General features: G+C 42.4%; 1 protein-coding gene across 1 annotated transcript in view; it reads left to right on the top strand.

Moving 5' to 3' along the window:
- ADCY1 (adenylate cyclase 1) overlaps positions 1 to 20,954 on the top strand; it is a 1,375,168-nt gene that overhangs the window by 868,976 nt on the left and 485,238 nt on the right. Inside the window, exon 7 of the mRNA XM_069216207.1 lies at positions 1,061 to 1,202. Within this exon, the coding sequence (XP_069072308.1) occupies positions 1,061 to 1,202 (142 nt within the window). The remainder of the gene's footprint in view (positions 1 to 1,060; positions 1,203 to 20,954) is intronic.

Raw genomic sequence — 20,954 nt, 5'->3', positions numbered from 1 at the left:
GCACAAAACTAATCTCAATAGCCAGGAATAACCAACAATACTGGACTAATCTCTAAACTTAGTTTCCATAACAGAGCAGAGTGCTACCTAACGTAAAGTACTTCAATGCCCCATCAGGGGTAGTGAGTGCTATACAAATTGAATTACAATTATAATTACCACTGTACCCAGGGCTTGTAAAGTAACTGCTACTAGTGGGCATGCAGCACTTTTGTGACACCCACATAAGTAGCCTTTATAAATATGTCTGAGGTTTGCAGTTGATACATGTGTGCAGTTTTAATCTCACATTTTGACCTGGCAAAATAAACCTTTTTCTGTGGGATAAACTTTCCTTTTAAATACATATAGGTCACCCCTAGGGTAGGCCCTAAACAGCCCATAGGGTGTGGTGCATTGTATTTAAAAATTACTGCATGATTTTTTAAGGTTTATATGTCCTGATAGTAAACATCCTAAATTCATTTTTAACTACTGTAGGGCCTATCTCTCCCATATGAAAACATTGGCTTACCTTACTGCATTTATTACATGCTAACCTTTGATTAGGAACAAGTACAAATGTCTCTAATGAATTGCAATTTAAAGCCAAATGGTAAAGTCAGATTTGAAGTCATAACTCTGAAAATGCAGCTTTTAGAAAGTTAGTCTTTTTATCACAACAGTTTGGTTCCTGCAGCTTGTATCCTGGTTCACAAGACTAGGTGTAGTAGGCAATTAGCCTTTGTGCATTATTCCCAGACACTATCACAAAGGGTGACTAGATCTTAGCAGGATGGGCCATCGTTACTATCACCTGATGGGAGGGCAGCGCTGTTACCTGTCATACTTGCACTTCAAAGGAGCAAAGAGTTGCAACGTTTTTTACCTTCAAAAACACTTGCTAGTGGAATTGGAATTATCGGAATTCCACACACTTCTAGTGAGATTGTGTAATACCATAAAGCTTTTAAACAATTGAGCCTGATGTTGAAAAGACAAGCTACCTCCACTAGCGAATCATTTTATATAACACTTCCTTGTTACAGCTTCATTGTGATCCATTGATTTTTTTCCCCAGGAAGGTTCATATCACAAAGACCACTTTAGAGTGCCTAAATGGGGACTATGAGGTTGAGCCAGGCTATGGCCATGAACGGAACAGTTTCTTGAAGAAGCATAACATAGAAACATTTTTTATTGTGCCATCACATCGAAGAAAGGTAAGTAGTCTTACTTTTTATCTGTTCAGCATACCTACAAAGTACTGTAAAGACATTTGTTATGCACAGTTGCCATTCTGATTTAGTATAATTAATACAATAAGTGTAACTTTAGTAACCTAATCTAAATGTAAATTAGTTGTGACCTTTAATGTTTGCCTAGAAAAGGCTAGCTTTATTTTAAAATCAACATGCAGCAAAGAAATGACACAAGAGCAGTATTTTTGGCAAAGAAATTGTGAGAAATTGGGCTGTTGACTGAGTTTTGAGCACTGGTCAGCAACAGACACAATCCCTTGCAGAGTAAACCACAATATGTAACTAAATTAATCTGTGCTTTACCCTGGGTAGCTTGGCACAAAAAGCAGTCAGGTATAACTTAGAGGCAATATGCACAGTATCTATGCAGCACACACATATTAATAAAGTGAAAATGGCATGAATCCTAGTTTGTTTTAATGAGATACAGGAGTTAGCTTAGCCTTTGGCTTGCAGACTCATGCCCCCGTCACCTAGTGACTTTTACTATACTTAGCTTGCTATGTTTTAGCACATTTATTTAATTTAATCTTTAAAGATGGCTGCCATGTTTTTAGTTATGCCCATGTTTTAGTTTGTGTTATCAGTGCCACTGTGCTAAGGTGTCAATATCAAGCAACAAAGATAAACAAACTGTAGGTGTTCACATTAGGTACTATCTCTCTTTACGTTTTTGAGGGAATTGTTTATATAAATTACTGTCCCAACCATGTCTTGTTATCTATTGTTTGGGAACAGACCTACGTCAGGGGTTCAAGTAGATCTGTATAAATACTCCTCACTTAAACAGATAGTCAGAGAGATTCCGACCAGATGCAATCAATGCTGCACATCGCCTTGACGCTGGCCCAGTCTTCGTTTCCTTACGCAGTATGAGCTAGAGACATCATTCCTAGGTAACAAGTGTTAAGGGGCTCTTCTCATGGACATGGCATTGGCAGATTAGGTTTATCATACCTAGCTCTCTTATAGGTTAGAGGTTAGGCTCACTATGCTAGGGTATTAGGATATATCTCATAATTTATATCATTGCATGTTATTGCAAGATGGTGGGGGTCTTTGTATGAATGACTCTTGTCTTTACCATTCTGTTTCTTGCACTGTTCATTATCCTAATCATTGCACCCCATGCAACTTATCGCAGATTGCAGTTTTGCCTAATAAAACCTATTGAAACTTTACTGCATCTTCTTCATTGCCTGTGTTTGATTGAGACATTGAGTTTATGTGAGAAAGGGGTAATCTCTGTGTAACCACAACACTCCCTGAGATGTCACACTTTTGAGTCCATGCGTAAAGGTTTCCACAAAACACCTTTTACAGCTTGGGTTTTTGGTGAGCTGCTGCTTGTGGGCCAAGAGGGTTGGGAGGACAGTTGCGAGTTGTTGTGGGACTAGCATAGTCACCTACAAACATAAGTACTGTCATCCTTAAACCAGCAGTCTTGCCTAGAACAAGGGTCAAACTATGACAAAAATACAATGCAAGAAAAATCCCAACACAAATTTAGAAAAATAGAGTACATTTTAATAGATTACTTGACACCAAAGCAACAAAAACAAATCAGTAGAACCACAGTTATGAATTTCTAAAGACTTTAGTAAAAATTGCCAAAAACTGTAAAGTGCCAACTGTGGCTATCTGGCCTTGCTGGACTGGGTCAATGTCACAAGTTCAGGACAGCCACCTTGAAGGGCAAGTTGGCTAAAGTACCATATTTGTTCTGTTGAAAGAGAACCTTCTTAATTAGTGTGAAGAGTCCTGTTCACTGTGGAGACTGCTGTGGTAGCTCGGAGAGCAGGCCAGGCGTAATGGACAGGCATTGCTTGAGCTTTGTGTTGGTGGTCCCCGCAAGTGGTTGATGCTGATGTGCAAAAAGGCAGCTGCCAGAGCTTCACATTAAATGGTGGTGTGGACATTGAGGTCTTGGTGAAAATGGGCCATTTTGCAGTTGTGAAGAGCCCAAAAACGTCAATACTGCTCTCTAAGGGACACATTAAGGGTCTAGGATCTGAGGAACACTACTTGGGGTCAGGAACACCCTTCAGCTGGGTGTAGGGGCTGGTGCAGGATGCTGGGGAGCCTTTCATATATCTGAGGGTCAGATCAGGAAGCCAGCACACTAGCCCTTGGAGTTACTTTGGTAGCCCCAGATTTAGGATGAAGTTGCAGGTCCAGTTCCCCTATCCCAGGCAAGAGTACAGTAGGGCAGCAGCTCAGCAAGCAGCAGTACAGCAGGGCAACAGTCCAGCAGAATGGCAGACTATTCAGCAGCATAGCAGTCTTTCTTCTTGGCAGAGCCCACAGGTCCAGGAGCGTACTGGAGGGTTGTGTCTGAACTCCTCTTTTTATACCCTGGTACCCTCCTTCTAGATGGTGGCTGTGATTCCCTGACTCATCTGCCCTGGCTCCAAGCTGGCTGCAGTGAGAATGTGTAGGTGATAGGTCCTTTGTCACTTGCAAGTGGGACTGTGGGACTGTGCTCAACTCCACCTACTCATCCTGCCAGAAGATAGACCATCAAAGCACACTAATTCCTCTATTGTGTGACTGTCTTGGAGGAATTCACAGTCTGTCAGTTATACTCAGTCATGTGACCCAAGACAGACATGAAAAGATTAAGGGCAGAAAAATGGCAACTTTCTAAAAGTGGCATTTTCAAAATTGTAATCAACCTACTTGCCCCCAATTGGATATTACAGTTTATTAAATGTAATCGGGAATCTCCAATTTATCCTTTTGGAGGGGCAGGCCTCACAGTAGTGAAAAACAAATTTATGAGTTTTGCACTACCAGGACATGTAAAATGTAAATGTACGTGTCCAACCTTTCAATTGCAAAATACTCTGCCCTCTAGGATACCTAGGGCCTAACTAAGAGATGATCTACAAGTAATAAAAGGGGAGTTTAGGGCTTGATGAGGTGTTCTTGTCAAATTATCATGGCAGTTTAAAAACTAGGGCATTGCTTACAGGTGACCTACATGTAATAAAAGGGGAAATTAGGTCTTGGAGGTGTTCTTGCCAAGTCAGCATTGCAGTTTAAAACTGCATTCAGGCTGAAATGATAGACCTAGGGCAAATTGTAAGGTGCAACCTAGTAGAGTGGCACAATATGTGCTGCAGACCCACTAGTAGTATTTCATTTACAGGCCCTGCACTTATGGCATACCACTCTATAAAGGACATACAGAGGTCACAATAAAAATTACAGATTGGGTATAAGCCATTTTAACCATGTTTTAGTGGAGTGAGCACAAGCACTTTAGCAGTGGTTATCAGTGGTGAAGTGCACAGAGTCAATCAATCAATCAATCACTTGTTAAACGCTCAACTCACCCATTAGGGTCCCAAGGCGCTGGGGGGGAGGTGGGGGTTGCTACTGCTCGAATAGCCATGTCTTGAGTCATTTCCTGAAGTTCAGGAGGTCTTGGGTCAGATGTAGGGTGACGAGGAGGGAGGTCCAGGTTTTGGCAGCTAGGTGGGAGAAGGATCTGCCGCCGGTTGTGGTACAGTGGATGCGGGGGATGGTGGCGAGGGCGAGGTTGGCGGAGTGGAGCTGGTGAGTAGGAACGTGGAAGCTGAGACGCTCATTGAGGTAGGCAGGGCCTGCGTCATGGAGAGCCTTGTGAGCATGGATCAGGAGTTTGAAGATGATCCTCATGTTGACAGGGAGCCAGTGAAGGTCTCTGAGGTGGGCTGAGATTTGTTCGTAGTGTGGGAGTTTGAGGATGAGGCGTGCAGAGGCGTTCTGAATGCGCTGACGTTTCCTCTGGAGCTTGGCTGTTGTTCCCGTGTAGAGTGCGTTGCCGTAGTCCAGTCTGCTGCTGATGAGGGCATGGGTGACCGTTCTTCTGGTTTCAATGAGGTTCCATCTGTAGGTCTTGTGAAGCATGCGGAGGGCATTGAAACATGAGGATGAGATGGTGTTGACTTGCTGGGTCATGGTGAGCGATGAGTTCAGTATGAAGCCGAGGTTTCGTGCGTGGGTGGTGGGAGTTGGAGTGGCTCCTAGTGTGGCAGGCCACCAGGAGTCGTCCCATGCTTATCGTTGGAGCTGAGGATGAGGATCTCAGTCTTATCCGAGTACAGTTTGAGGTGGCTTAACTCCATCCAGTTGGCGATTGCATGAAGTCCGTTGTGGAGATTGGTCTTGGTGGTGGCGGGGTCCTTAGTAGAGTCCTAAGACCAAAAAAAAAAAAAAATCATCATAAAGTAGAGAGAAAAAAGCAAAATGTTTGAGCCCAACCCTGCAGAAAGGGCCAGGTTCAACACAAATGCAATGTTGGTAGCAATGTTTTGAACAATATGGTACCACTGCTCTAGCCCACAAAAGTTTCAGGGAACATTATTTCTAAGGGCATGTTGTACCTTAAAACTTGGCATATATCAGTGTACGACTGCTTGTGTGTGTTTGTGTGGGTGTGGGTGTGTGTGTGTGTGTGTGTGTGTATGTGAACATGTTTGTGTAGCTCTAATGCCTCCACTGTACTGTGTATCCTCAGCTGAAACTACTGTGAAGGAGACAATGTTAGATTCTATGCTCATTAATCCATGACAATTATTCACTTCAGTGATGTCCAACTCTGGCCCTTGAATTGATACAGTCACACTGGAGTTTAAGAATAACCACCCATAGTATACTGCTATTTATCATCATCCCCATTCCCATTTTAACCCTATATATTAACATTGATCAATTATGGATATTGTAAAGATCTGGCTACTATTACTGAGAGGACAAACCTTTGTTTCCATGTTGAATTCAAAGTATGTTTTGGTGTGTCTGAAGACTTCCGCCATCTTGGAATTGCCTATTGCACATTCCATTTTTGGGCTTGTTAGCCGTAAGGCAAATAGGGCCTATTGAAAAGTGGAAAAGACAGTGCATGGGCACATTTACCTCATTGGTTAGAGGGTTCCCAGAAGTCACGCCAACCATCTACCTTGTGCCAGGCAAAAATTTGGAATCCCCAAGCACCATTCACAGAAAACATTTGGGTTATCAGAAGATCAGAAGAGGAAAGGACATGCTGTCTGTTACTTGAGAGGAGCCCTGAAGAACTGGAGAAGCTCTCACGTATACCGAGGACAAACAGGTATACTCAAAGGGTCTGTTAGCTTTTTGATTATTTAGGTACTTCTAAATATTTTACACATTCTTTTGAGTTATCTCTGTCTGATATATCCATAGTTGCCAGGGGTTGAGCTCCATTTAAAATGACTGAAACCTTTGACTAGCTCTAACAGGAGAGTGACTTTATGACCTGTTGTGGACTATCATCCATTCTAAATAACAGTTCACTTTCTTACTATATTTAACTCTAGGCTGTTCATTTTGAATCAAAGTAATTATGTAGAAAATCCCAGGAAGACTTTCATATGGTTTAAACCCAGTGACTTGTGATAATAAAATAATAGTTAAGGGACTGGACCTCACCAAATAAACAACATGGGGCACAGAAACATGAAAAGTGTGCTGAATTATATTCAATGCGATGCCCCCTGGGCAGCCGCAAACTCGCATTTAAGACAAATACGGAAAAGCTGCTCCATGTTTATCTGTGCATTTTTAAAGTGGATTAGAGATTCCCTTGCAAGCGGGTGCAGTGAGTGAGTGATCCCACCTACAAGGGGATGTCTGGGGAGGTCCATGGGACCCCCTTTTTGCTTTTGGAAGGAGCACTGTAAGTGTGCCATCTTTTTGTGGTGCACTTTTAGTGCGCATTTTAAAGACACGTTTGCCTCTGCGTCCACATAGGCAAAATGTTTCCCTCATTTGCACGTGCCACACCCCCACGCAAATGAGGGAACACCCTCCAATTATAGCGCTGGTGCTATATGTGTGCCAACACTACCTGTATTACAGAAGGGGCTGCACAAGCGTTTGTGACCCCTTCTGTAATACCAAAGTGCACCAGGGGCACGCAAAGTGGGCACAAATGCCTGCTACACTTTTATAATACAGCCCAAGGTGGACAGACTTTCTTAGTTTGAGGAATGATATCAAAATATGTCGAGAATGTCTGACTAATTCTCCAGGACTCCATATGGAGTCAAATAAATATCTGCTGTTAACGTGTCATAATGTTCCACAAAAATAACACAGTCTGGCTTCTAACTCGTACATTCTAGAATGCATTTGAGATTGTATTGTATTGTATATTCAAATTGTTCTCTCACATGTTGTATGAACCATGATAGTATGATGGGACAAGATGTTTTGTAATTGAGAATTCATCTTAGGGTACTCAAACAAATATTAACGATGTCATGAGGGGCATGGTTGTTTCTAAGACATTGGTGCTGGTACGAATATAATTGTAAACTTTACATTCTGGTTAACAGAACCAGCATTTGTGCAACTTTATGCCCATAAAGAACGCTTACAACATAAAAAAGCCAGTATCCTGGGCTTTATGCATTCGGGTATACTGTACAAGAAAATATGCAGGAATGTAGATGAGTCATCCTCCACAATCTGATGAACACCAACGTAGATCCATATACACTAGCTTCTATCAAAGAAAGTGGGTGAGAATGAGGGTGTGAAAGATATTGTTTTACATACGGAAAACCATTTTTCTCAAAGTGAAAAATAATTTATACCATTTGACCACCTTTTGTAAATCCCTCATGCGTAAAGTTTGCACTTTTGAGTGCTCTTTAAAATATGTAGCTGGCAAGGATTCCAACAATGCTCCTGGAATTATTTATGCATCCAAAAAAAATAAAGTAATACATTCAAAATAGGAGTAATTCTACAAGAACAGATTTTTACTTTTTTACTAATGGCTTCATGAATTGTGTCCAAAATGTCTCTGATGTAATTGTGACACACCACAAGGGTTGGTCCATTTAGGTACAGTCATGGAGCATTTGTTTATTGAATTTGTGCTGTAGGTTTAAATATTAGAAAGAAGAAAGAACACTGAGTAAAGGATATGATGAAGTTGCCATCTTCCATAACCTATTTTGGCTATACATGTTTGTCAGGACACTACTTAATCATGTAATGTGGCTTTTCAAAGTGATAGGTTTCACCACAGTATGAATTGTTAGACCATGTTGTCTACAAATAACCCCAAATATGATTGCAGAATGTGTTAGTCAATCGATAGTTGTGGATTGGATAGTTCATACACTGCCACATAAGTTACCCTCACAGCTTGTAGATCAGACCTACCACTTGTCTTGGCACTGGATTTAGCTGTAGGGAAAATGTCTGCAGTAATTTAAATGAATTTGCTGAAAGTGACACCTAAGGCTGTAAATTGAAGGGAACTTACCATGTCTTATGAATGGGAAAGCCAAAGGCAGCATTATAAAATGCTTGGATTATATTAAACTTTCTTTGGAAGACTACTTTGTTGCAGGCACATTGCCTACAATTGTGTATTGGTATGTGAATATTTCAGCCACATTTTAGTTTTTCACACCATTTTGTAAAGTTTTCCATAAAACAGAGTAAATCGAATTTTCATCATTGGCTCTATTAGCATAAAAAGATTTGGAGCAAATTGGTTTTGCAATAGTTCATTTTACATCAAATATTTTCATGCATACATGTTTACACTACTTAAAGAGCTTATTGTCAAAAACCTTTTTAGAAAAATATAGACCAACTATATTATTAAAAGTACAATTTGAAGAATATTGGAGAAGTCCTTGAAGTTAGAAAGAATATGTTTCAGCTATTTTGCCACTTCACTGCAACCATCATGCGCACATGACCTGAAGCCCCACAATACATGCTACTCATTATATATAGAGAAAAAAGGGAAAACTGTAAAAAAAAAAAAAAAAGAATCCCGGTTGAAGGCACCCAAGGTAAACAGAGGGGTCTGGCTTTAATTGTAACATATAGCTCTTTCACCACTGGTGTCATGGCACCCCGTGCTGTGAACCCCCAAACAGGAAACAAAGTACCCCTTTATGGCACTTGACTCTCATGTTAGCAAGGGAGAGCAGTCCCAGGCTTACTGAGGTGAGGTCTTGTGGACTAGAAACTCAGAACTCAGCAACGCAGCAAACAAGACGTAATAAATCACTGTCCAGTCAGTGCCTTTTCATTTCTAAAGTAAAGGTACTTTATTACACTCAGCACTAAATATTACACAGAAACTAACAAAAATGTACAAAATGGCAGGTGGAAATACAGTGACACACTCTAAAGGGCTTCACAATTGCAGGGGGCACCCACCAAGAAGATATCTCAAGAATATGATAACCTGTTGAATGTTCCCTGGCCCTACGTGCTTTAGCATTCAGTGCCCCTGCAATACTAACTCCTAAAATCGCCATATGCCTCCTATGTGCCTAACACAACATAATGAGTTCCTCAACAAAAACAGTTTCTACCAATGTTGTCAGAGAGTCATCACAGAAAACAAATACAGGATACAAACCTTTTAGCTATTATGCAATATGACATTCAAAAACTTTTACATTGATGCTATCATGCTTTGATATTAAAGTACATTAATTGATTTATTAAGAAAAGGCATATATGAATACAATGTTCAGTATTCACAAAATAGACTGTTAGAACATTTCTTCTTCACTATGAAGCCATGGGACCCTACAACAACAATCATTAAGCACCAGAGCCTTTAGGCAAACACCCTAGCTCCACAGGACCTCATAACTCCACACCACTCTTCCATATCCACTCTTATTAATAATTTAGCTGATTTAGTCCATAGTTCCATAACTGAGGAAGAATCTCTGATTGGGGCTCCCAAATGTCAACAGCTACTCCCTGCTGGACATTTCCTGGTTAAGCCATGGAAGGAGAGGACAGTAAAGAAAGTTACATGTTGTGCGAAGGCAATACTCAAAAAGTAGTATGCTTCAAAGGCAACTTATCCTGATTGCGATATACACTGATTTAGAATTTTTCAAAAGTACTTGCTCACACGTCATGATCATGTTAGAAAAAAAGAAAGGGGGTGTGTGAAAAAAAACCCTCTTTTTGCTTACTCACCCTCATTTTTTTGATAACTGGTATTGCTGGCTTTTGGTCTCCACACACTGGGGTAATGCTGTCCAGAACCCTGTGTACGTACTTTAACCCCTAAAACATAGTACATTTATCCAATCCCTGATCAGTATATTTAACTTTCCAGTAAATCTAATGGTATATGGTGTAGGTATTACACCAACAGCATAGATGTTGAATGCCACCTGCGGACCTAAGAACAGATTTTGCCGACAATTAGGTTAAGAAGAATATATATTGTACATTCAAAAATGGTTTTTTTTCTGGCTGCAACCGGCCCAATTCTGTGAATTGGACCGTTAACGAACAGAAAAAAGCTTTCTACATTTGGCCCTCTATTTTTAAATATTAAGTAAATCATACCTAATTATACCTTGTAATCCACAAGGTAAGGTAGCTGTTATGTAAAAGTGAAATATGTAAGAATTTCATGTTTGCATGTTCCAACAGTGAGTAGCCCCCCACAACTATTTTCAGTATGTAAGGTTTTAGCTGGTCTATGAAAAAACTAAAGTGCAATTAAAATGTTATTCTATATCTTTTGCTTGGAATAAGGCACTCAATTCGAACCACCGTTTTAATATGTATCAAAAGTCCAATTCAATGATAAAGTTGGATTTTTGATAAATAGCCTGGAAAAGTAACTTTTAAAAAGAGATACTTTCTCTGCCTGGGTCTCCAAAAGGCCATTTAACCCAACCTGCCTGGGATGCCCCCCATGTTTTCTCCTTGATTAGGTGTGAAAACTGGTCCCAAACCAGAGACAATAGTTAATGGCTTTTGACAGGCAAATCTGGCTGTTATGTCTTAGACTCATTCAAGCTCATGAAGGTCAGTCGACGAGGGTTCAGTTTTTAAATTAACTTTAAAAGGACAAGGGAGAGGCCTTTTGACTCATAGTTAACTGTAAATTTTGTTCAGGGGAAGTGTGGTTCCTTGATCCCAGTGCCAACAATAGTCATCTTGGTGCCATCCCAGTGGTGGAGGGAGCTGATACCATAACCAGGTTGGTGTGGTTGAGTAGGAGGGGTCTGCTCAGAACCTAAGACAACCCCCTGGCTGGGCCACCAGCCTCCTCCATGGGCAGAAGGGATCTGCCATGTTGAATGTCATCAAGAATAGTGTACTGGGGGATAGTTTGCAGTAAAGCAATGTGAGAAAACAGGGCTGATTACAGAGGCCCCCTGATTTTTGCCCCTGGTGTTTTCCTGACTCTAATGGTGCCCTGGGTACTGCTAACCAGTCCCAGGGCCTGTGTAAAATCAGTATATAAATTAGGCTAATTATAATTGGCTAAGTCAACCTACCTATAAGTCCCTAGTATATGGTAGGGCATGTAGGTTTAGGGACCCCAGAATATGTGGTGCACCCATAGGTGCACTGCTGAGGTGCCCAGTGTCATTTTAAAGGCAGGTCTGTCTTGCTGGCTGCTCTTAAATTAAAGCTACATGTATATTCAACTTTGGAATTAAAAGTAGTTCCAAAGTCTTAAACTACCTTATTTTTACATATAAGTCACCCCCAAGGTGTGCCCTATGGGTGCCATGTAACTATAAGCAGGGACCTTGTAAAATTAGTTTTATAATCCCTGGTGAGTTAAAATAGCCAGATTTGTTTTCCCTCATTGTAGTGAATGGCCTCCACAGGCCAGTATGGGGAGACTTTATTTTAATTTATGAAGTCCCCTTAGGTGACAGATACCACACGTTCGTTATCTAATGAATTGTTATATTAAATCCCACAACTTACAATTGTTGGATTTAATATAACTTTTTCAGGTAGAGAGTTTTAAACATTACCTAAAACCTAAAAAGTTGCCAACTTCAACCCTGCAGTGTTTTTCTGCTTTGCTCTGATTGAACAGCCTCTGGAAGCCTGGCCAGGCTGCCTTGATGAGGTGTGAAGTGGCTTGGCTCAACACAAAGAGATGCGCCTAGGGGAGGAGATCTTCCCTCAGCAGATGGGGAAGCAGGAAGGTTGGGGGGGTGTCAAACTGGTCTTCAAAGGCAGGGAATGACAATTGGAGCAACCCAACACCTCCATCTCATCCTGCAAACCCAGACAATTAGGTACCCCCCGATTAGATTAGGAGAGGGCAGGAAAAGGGTGTGTTTAAGAATTTTAGCCACACCAGTAGGTGGGATCAGCCAGATGTAACCTCCAAAAATCAGTTTCAGCCATCATGGATTTTTGAGGAATGTTGCACCCTGGGATTGATTTTTGCCACACTTCCCAGGAAGTAGTCATCACAGGGGGAAGGACCCTGCTTCTGATTGGAGAACCAGCCCCCCCCTCCTGTTTTTCACCCAGGAACAAGGATAAAACTAGCAGATTGCCCTGCTGGACCCCTGACCTGCACACTTGGGCTTCAACACAAGAAGGACTTTGCCTCATTTCAACTGGTTCAAGGAGGGACTCCCTGTTTGCTGCAGGTGATAAATTGCTAACCAGAATCCAGTGCACCAACCCCTGAATGAACTGACCAGCTAACCACTGACCAGTGGCTGTTTTGGAGTTTGTGCCAGGTGCATTCTGGGAGTTGTAGTCCGCACCCTCTAGGAGCATCTCAGAGATTCTGCAACCTTGGGGTCAGCTGTGGACACCAATAGAATCTTAAAAGATCATCTGAAAGAAGATCCAAAAGTTTGGAGAACTTTTGGAAAAAAGCTCCATAAAAGGACCGAGCCACCGCCGAAAATCTAGCCGGCTTGCCTCAAGCGTGACCCTGCCTGACTTGCAGGTTTGCCCCGAAAAAGTGACTAAGTTTGAATGTAGGAAGTTGTCAAGGACCTCCCAGGCAGTGTATATGAAGAGGGCTTCAGGGACGTCGGATCATGATTCAGGTTTGCCCCGTAGAAGGATTTTCATTTTGAAAAAATGACTAAGTCCGAAGGTAAAAATCTCCACCAAGGGCTACCGCTACACATATCCGAGGAAGAGTTCTAGGAGGTCAGATTGGACTGGCCCCTTGGTCCCTCTGAAGGAAATCTTCAAGAAAACTACTAAGTCTGAAGGTAAACTTTTGACCGAGGCCTCCCGTGAGCTGTAGCCGAGCAGGGCTCCATTGCGGTCGGCTCAAACTTTGACTTTGCCCCGGTCGAGGTGCGACCTGATGACCAGATTGACATGATTTGTTTCTAAGTGCAAAAAACATTAATTCTTTAAAATTCATATCTCCGGTTCCCCTTATCCAATTTTAATAGTTTTGGTGTCATTTTAAAGAGAAACATAAAATCTATTTGTATACATTGGTGTTGGGTTTTTATTATGTTTTGTGTTTTACTTATTTACTGTTTTGTGATTTTTAAATCCTTTACACATATGTCTCCTAAGTTAAGCCTTGTTGCTCGCTGCCAAGCTACCAAGTGTTGAGCTGGGTTTAATTTATTGAGTCCTAACTGGACCTAAGTGGAGGTTAGTAGCCTATTGCTAAGTGTAAGTACTTACCTGCCCTTACCAATAACCCATTTTTCAACAAGCAAGCAGTATATGCTGCAACAATAGAAAGGTTTGAGCTCGGAAACTTTTTTCTCATTTGTTAGGAAGTGGCCTGGAGGCAAACAACATCTATTAGCTAGTGAATAATACAAAAGTGATAGCTCAACCCCAGCTCCTCAGAATACACTTGAACCTGTGGAGGAAAAGAAGAAGACTTTAGCTCTGTCTGTGACATGAGTTGAGACCCACAAGGGCTGGACCTGCTCACACTTGTGCCCAGGCAGAGAAGTGGACTCCAACTCTTAATTGGCTGATGCCCAGAGTGGCTACAGGAACACAACAAGCTGCAGGAAATATTTTCCTGGAGTAAACATCCAACCAACTGGACCTCAACTAGGGCTCCATCATATTGGTGCTTTCTGGAGTGAGTCCAGACCCTTAAATGTTGTGCGTGAGGTCCTTGTGAGCCTTAGAAGAGACCAAGAGGAACTGCCCAAGTAATACTGAAAAGTTGGCCCATTTTTTGACTTTTAAGATCTCTGGTATTTCAGTTGACCATCACCACACAGAACTTGATTTTTTGTTTTTGAGAGGACTTCATTGGATACAACTTCAGGATTGCTCCACTTGAGGATATCAAGCTCCAAAAAAGAGACTGAGGGGGTCATTACGAGTTTGGTGTCTCTTAGGACAACCGCTGCAGTTGTGGCCACCAAAAATCCACCATATTGGCAATAATCTGACCACCGTCTTAAGAGATACACCGTGAAGTCCACCAAAAAACAGTCAAATATTCAAATCCATCAGGACACTGGAGGACGGAAAAGAGGTGGCCCCACCACCAGCACCACCAGCCTGACAAAATTCCTCCCATCATGTTACGATCCACAAATCACAAATCACAACAGCAGTTCTTCCATGGCAGAAAACCATTGGCGGTGCGAACTGTGATGGTCTCAACTCACATCACACTGAACACAATACCACATTGGATAGTTTGAATATCCTATACCTGACACACATCCACACACTCAACACTATGTAACACACCTTTACACAACCCACAATCCTTTGCAACCAGAATGCCAAACATAGCCACAGAGGAGAAATAACCATCACAGATTTTCTATAACAACTGTTGCTACCTGTACACATTTTAAATGCATACATCACACACCTGCACAGCATACACAAAACACAATTAACTTTCACACATGTCAACCGTCACCTACTCACATCACAGCACCTACACCTCATCAGATACTTCTCGTACAGTCTTCAACTTTTTTAATACTACTTCACTGTCTTTACCACCACTATCATGTCCCTACAAAACACCCATGTTTCACTGATGATGAGTTGCAGGTCATGGTGGACAAAATTGTCAGGGTAGGCCACACCTAGTCGGAGCACAGATCCAGCAAACATCAATAGCAAGGAAAATGGATTTGTGGCAAAGAATAGTTGACAGGGTCAATGCTACAGGCACCTATCCACACACAAGGGAGGACTTCAGGAAGAGGTGGGAAGGCCTCAGGGGGAAGGTATCAGGCGGCATCCAGGCACCAACTTGCAGTCCTCAAGACTGGTGATGGATCACCACCTTCTCCCCTTACTTTCACATCTTGGGAGGAGAAGGTCTTGAACATCCTGCATCCAGAGGGCCTGACAGGAGTACATGGGGGAGTGGAGTCCGGTAAGTCCCCACAACATCCATGTCACCCAATTGTATTGTCCTGCATGTACTCGCATCACCTTACCCCACCTCAATAAAGAAACCACCCACCAACCCTCTCTCCAAATGCCCAATATTGTTCTTTGGCATTCCACATGTCGACTAAACTAACCTGGCTCAACAGCCCTTTGGAATGGCATGTGAAGTACTGGGCACTGATGGCACTACAACTCCAGAAGACAGTATTCCACCATAATGAAAACCTGAACAATTCACCAAATATGAGAAGTCATGCATGTGAAAATAACTACCAATGTAACCCATCAAGAATGTTCCACTGTGAAACAGTATATGGCAATGACAGCAATGCAATGACCCACTCCCACAATCATTACAAGCAAAACACAGATACAGCTGAGTGCCCCATCAAACTGCCCTTAGAAAAACAATGCATAGAATGGAATTGACTTACCTGTGGGGGAAATGTGAATGCATGTGCAGTACATCCACTTAGAGGTCAAGGTCAATGGCTTACTACATACTGTGTCCGTACTCTGACACTATTGTGCATTGTGCAGCTTTTTGTACCATGTATCATGCCAGACACTTCACTAGGCAACAAAGGTTAACACCCTTGTCAATAGTCAGACAACATAAGAGGGTATCAGCAGTCTGATAACTACCAATATAGTTTAACATCTTTGAGCATGGTGGATGGTATGGAAATATCAGAGTCTCATGTTATACTAAGTTAGAGTTGCCAGCAGCTGTTACTGTCATTTCTGGAGATCATGTTAATCCACTGTGCGCATCTCACACAATTTCACTAATACTTAAACTGAAACATCACTTGTTCTATCACTTACAGCAATACTGTGTTCCACTTCCCTCACAGGTAACCTTGCCATTGTCACAATGGAGAGGATAGCAGAGACTGCCACTACCCCTCTGGATGATGGCCCCAGGGAGGACAGCACTCCTAGAAGTTTGGACACTGACAACCAAGCTGGCCCATGAGGGACACTTGGTCAGTCAACAACTGTCAGCCTCACCCTGCCCACATCCACACCTCCCAGCCCAGTTGCATCCACATCACAGGCAACCATTCACTCTTGAAACTGTGTCCCAAGGACTGTTTCTAACATTGTGTGCCCCCCAGTACAGGTTCCTGAATTTCCTCTTGTCACCCTCCTGCCACCACTGGGAGTGGGAACATTGTGCCAGGTGCACATGCACGTGGGGATAGGGTATGTGGAATGGATGGTGTGGACCAGAGGATGGGCAAAAAGGGACGATACTGACCAGGAATCCATCTTCCAAGTCTTGGGAATCTACCACAATTTACAAGGCATGATATGCCACGTAGTCACTATGGTGGGGGTAATCCCAACAGCTGGAGAGGGACAAACACCAGGAAGTCATGCAGCAGTGGGAGACACAGAGTGCCATCTTGGCTTCCATTGCTGGGGTACTGAGGGACAGCAACACTACCCTGAGTAGGTCTGCCTAATAACATCAGGCCTTTTTCCCTAGTACTGACTCGCCTGGCCCTTCTACATCTGTGGCTGCTAGCGGAATGGAAGCCCTACCAGGAGAAGAGCAAGCCTCAGACACCTCACCCTCTGTAGCAGAGGACACCCAACCCGCAAATATAGATGTCCACCCAGACATCGAGTAGGAGCAGATGCCTAGGCCAACTCCACTTCCAGAAGTGAACCTCTCCTGATTGTTTCCCCTTGTGTGCCATAGATACACCCTGTTGACTGTTCTGAAACCTAAATCTTTTTTCCTATGTTACAAGTACACTGGACTTGTGTTTCCAAATGGTGTAGCAGCTACCCTAATGATTTCAGCCACCATGACTGAACCATTCACTGTTTGCTTTCTGTTATTTCTGTTACAATTCACACATATTGTTTTGACGCTTCATTAAATACACCTTAAACACAAGTTATGTGTAAGTGCCATTTACCAACCATACACTATTGTCATGTGTGACAACTCTGTTAACAATATGTCCCTCTGTATTGTACAACCTTTGTTATGGACATCACCTGTTTACTTTATCACAAGGAGACTCATTACTTTGGGATTGCAACATTGATATAAGCAAAAACAGCTATAATGGACATCTCCACACATTTATTTTTAGATTTGCTAACAGCAGATAGAGTAATACTGCTAGTGACATCAGATTTTCACCTTAGTTGTCATACACTACCAACCCACAGGATACAAAATTTAGGGAAATATCACTCTTCCTACAAGCTTGGAGCCATACAAATTGTTTTTTTGTATCACCAGGGAAAGCCTTATCACATACACATACCTTAGCCTACTAATAATCATTCCCTATGACACAGACAGAGATCAGTACTGATGTTCCCACTCCTTGGATCTTTCACTTACATTGGTCCCGCAGCTGTAGGCTTGCCACTTACCTACACATATGTCCGTCCACAGATACATGCACATTAGTCTGCAAAGTAGGAACACACTGACAGCTATGTCCAAGGTAGGTCACATACAACAGAAACCATTATGATGACAGAAGCTATGGTGCAACATTTTCACATGTGTCAGACACATATGGACATACACATGACACCATTTGACCACCTCTATTATCAAACAGGTCTCCTTGGTGGGAAAACATACTTTCACCCCAGCCTCCAGACAGTCTGGCCATATTACTTACACTCCACAAATTCATGCCAATCTGTACCTGGTTTCATCCATGTTCACTCCTCAGGTCTGCCTGCAATTCCCATCTGCCTCTGACACTGTCTGCGATCTGCCAATAATGAGGAGTCAAACAGAAACTCAGGAAATCTGTGACTGACAGAAATAAGGGGTAGGACATATTTGTAAACAAACATCAATTCTGACAAATAATTTGGACAAGTGTAACTTTGCTTACAACTTACAATCTACATGCATATCTGAATCATTGACATTGGAGAAACTAAGACCTCACAGTTGATGGTAAATAGGAGGTGACGTGCCAGCCATCAATTGTAGTATAAAACATGAACTCTCAATATTAAGGAGTCATCACGTGCATTTAGTCAGTAGAAGTACTGATTGATTTGATCTGCCCTGAAGCTTCCAGCTTCATCTTCATCACACTCATCATCACTTGGCTTTCTGCATTTCCACCCACAGGTTCTGCTGGCTCCAACTCATCTAGTATTAATGGAATCTGATATCTCAGGGTAAAGTTGTGGAGCAGGCAGCACACAACAATTAAATGACATACCTTGTTGGGCTCCTCCAGATATGTCCAGACAGCGAAATCTTGCCTTCAGAAGCCCAAAAGTCTACTTATCAACATGCCTTGTCCTTCTGTGGGCCTCATTGTAACAGACATCCCCTGGCATAGTTGGGTACCTCACTGGTGTCAACATCCAAGGATGGTTTGGGTAGCCTGATTCCCCTGTAAGGAATAGTTACAACAACACAAACATATATCTTGGACATGGACATTTGTGATAGCAGAAGATAAACTCTACAAACACACATGTCAAATGCGACTCACCAACCAGACAGGCCCTCTCTGTGTAGAGTCGTGTGATCAGCAGTGGGATATTGCTGTTTCGCATGATGAAGGAATCTTCAATTGATCCTGGAAACTTTGCACAGACTTCTGAAATGTATTGGTCTGCCAAACACACCATTTGGACGTTGATTGAGTGTTAGTTTTTCCTGTTCCTGTACACCTGTTCATTGGCACTGGGGGGAACCAAGGCTACATAAGTGCCATCTATGGCTACAGCGTCATGTGGAATGTGTCCCAAAGCATAAAACTCTGCCTTCACATAGGCCAACTCTGCACGTTGGGGAATCCTGATGTAGCTGTCCAGGTGTTTTAACAATGCACACAGTACATTCTTCAAAATCAGACTGAACATGGGCTGAGACATCCCTGCAGTTAGGGCCGCTGTAACCCAGTAACCCAGTGGCCAGGAAGTGTATTGACATGGCTTGTACTATGGGAGGTTTGCTCTTGGGACTGTGAATGGAGGGCATCAGATCTGGCTCCAACTAATCACAGAGATCCATGATTGTATGCCTGTTCAGGGACCTAGATCTTTATTATGTATCTTTCCTCCATGGTGTCCAGGTCTACTGGTGGGCGGTACACTTGAGGTTGTCTACCTCTCCTCATTCCAGTGTAACTATGTGGAAAAAAATAGATTGCAGGTGACTTTGACAATGTACACATAATGGATATGTTCAAATAGAAGTCACACATATCTCCATATAATGTCAGATACAACATATGACATTATAAGTACAGCATTTTTCTATGCATCCTGTGACGTCAAAAGAAGGGACTCCGTCGTGCCATCACGAAGCAAGTGTGCATCTTAGAGGTCCCAGCCGGCGGGGCACCCACTGTAGGAAGCATTGGGAAAACCTGAGACACTGGCCCAGAAGATCGCAGAGGCCCAGCTGGGGATGTCCTCCCAACGAGGGAAGGGTATCCATCGGACGTTGATCCCCCAAAGGTCCTGGATATTGGCAGTGGCCTATCCTGAGCTAGATGGGCATTTGAGGTTAGCACAGAAGCCACAATGGGGTAAGTACTGACTACACACATGTACATCCTTCTGCCAGTTCAGTGTATGATGTGTGAGTATTTAAGCAGTGACAATGTGGTAAGTGCTAAAGGCAAATAGTTCCCTAGGTACGCCTAGATGCATAAGTTGTAACCTTGACATACAGGTGTGGAGCTTCTAGTTTATAGGGGCATTAAACTCACCAGTGTTAACCATATTGTATTGAAGCATGTGGTGATGCACATGTGACAGTGTCATATGTGTACCACTATACTGCTCTATATATAACCTGTTGGGACATCCTTACCACCTACTGATCCATACTCCAGAAATTCTGTTGGTAAGTTGTTCAGGTCTTTGGTCTTTGGTCTCTGTCAATTCCTATTCCACTGCATCTAGCCCTCTGTGCAACATAGGGTCTGACAGGTGAGAAACTGGCCAATTAATCATGATTTGTGACCTAGATGTAAATTTCCTGTGAGGTTGTGATCTCAATCTGAACATTTAAATGCCATACTTGCTACACTTACTCTGAGGTGTGAGGATGTGTCCTTATAGTTAAGTGAGGACTGTACATTGGGAAACTGTGGTGTATAATCAGAGTGGGCATCCTACATGAGGAATAGAATGGTGATATAGCAACATTCCCAGTGCAAGACATGTCATAGAAATGTGAATTCAGGCTTTTTTTCCTATGTACATGGTAATGTGAAGGTAAGTGGTTAGCCTTTTATTCCAATATACTGTGGGCATGCTACATAGGTCAGGACATCTCCTTATTTGTACAATATACAATGTTTTTAACCAACATCATGTGTTCATTGGTAATTCCTGCCATTTACCAGATTTCTGATCCAAGTATGGCATACTTACTGTAGCTGTTCTGAATCTGATAAGATGGATGTAAGTATGGCTAAGCTCAATTTGCACTGACTTCATTGTGTTGCTTGTTTTGTTGTTGACATTCACATGTTAGTGGAATGGTACATGTTACTAGTCAATTTGCTGACCTCTCGGTGTATGTCTCAATCCTGGTCA

The sequence above is a fragment of the Pleurodeles waltl genome, chromosome 2_1 (genome assembly GCF_031143425.1).
Source record: "Pleurodeles waltl isolate 20211129_DDA chromosome 2_1, aPleWal1.hap1.20221129, whole genome shotgun sequence".
Lineage (NCBI taxonomy): Eukaryota > Metazoa > Chordata > Amphibia > Caudata > Salamandridae > Pleurodeles > Pleurodeles waltl.
Note: the sequence above shows the minus strand (reverse complement) of the source record. Positions and strands in the feature narration are given on the sequence as shown.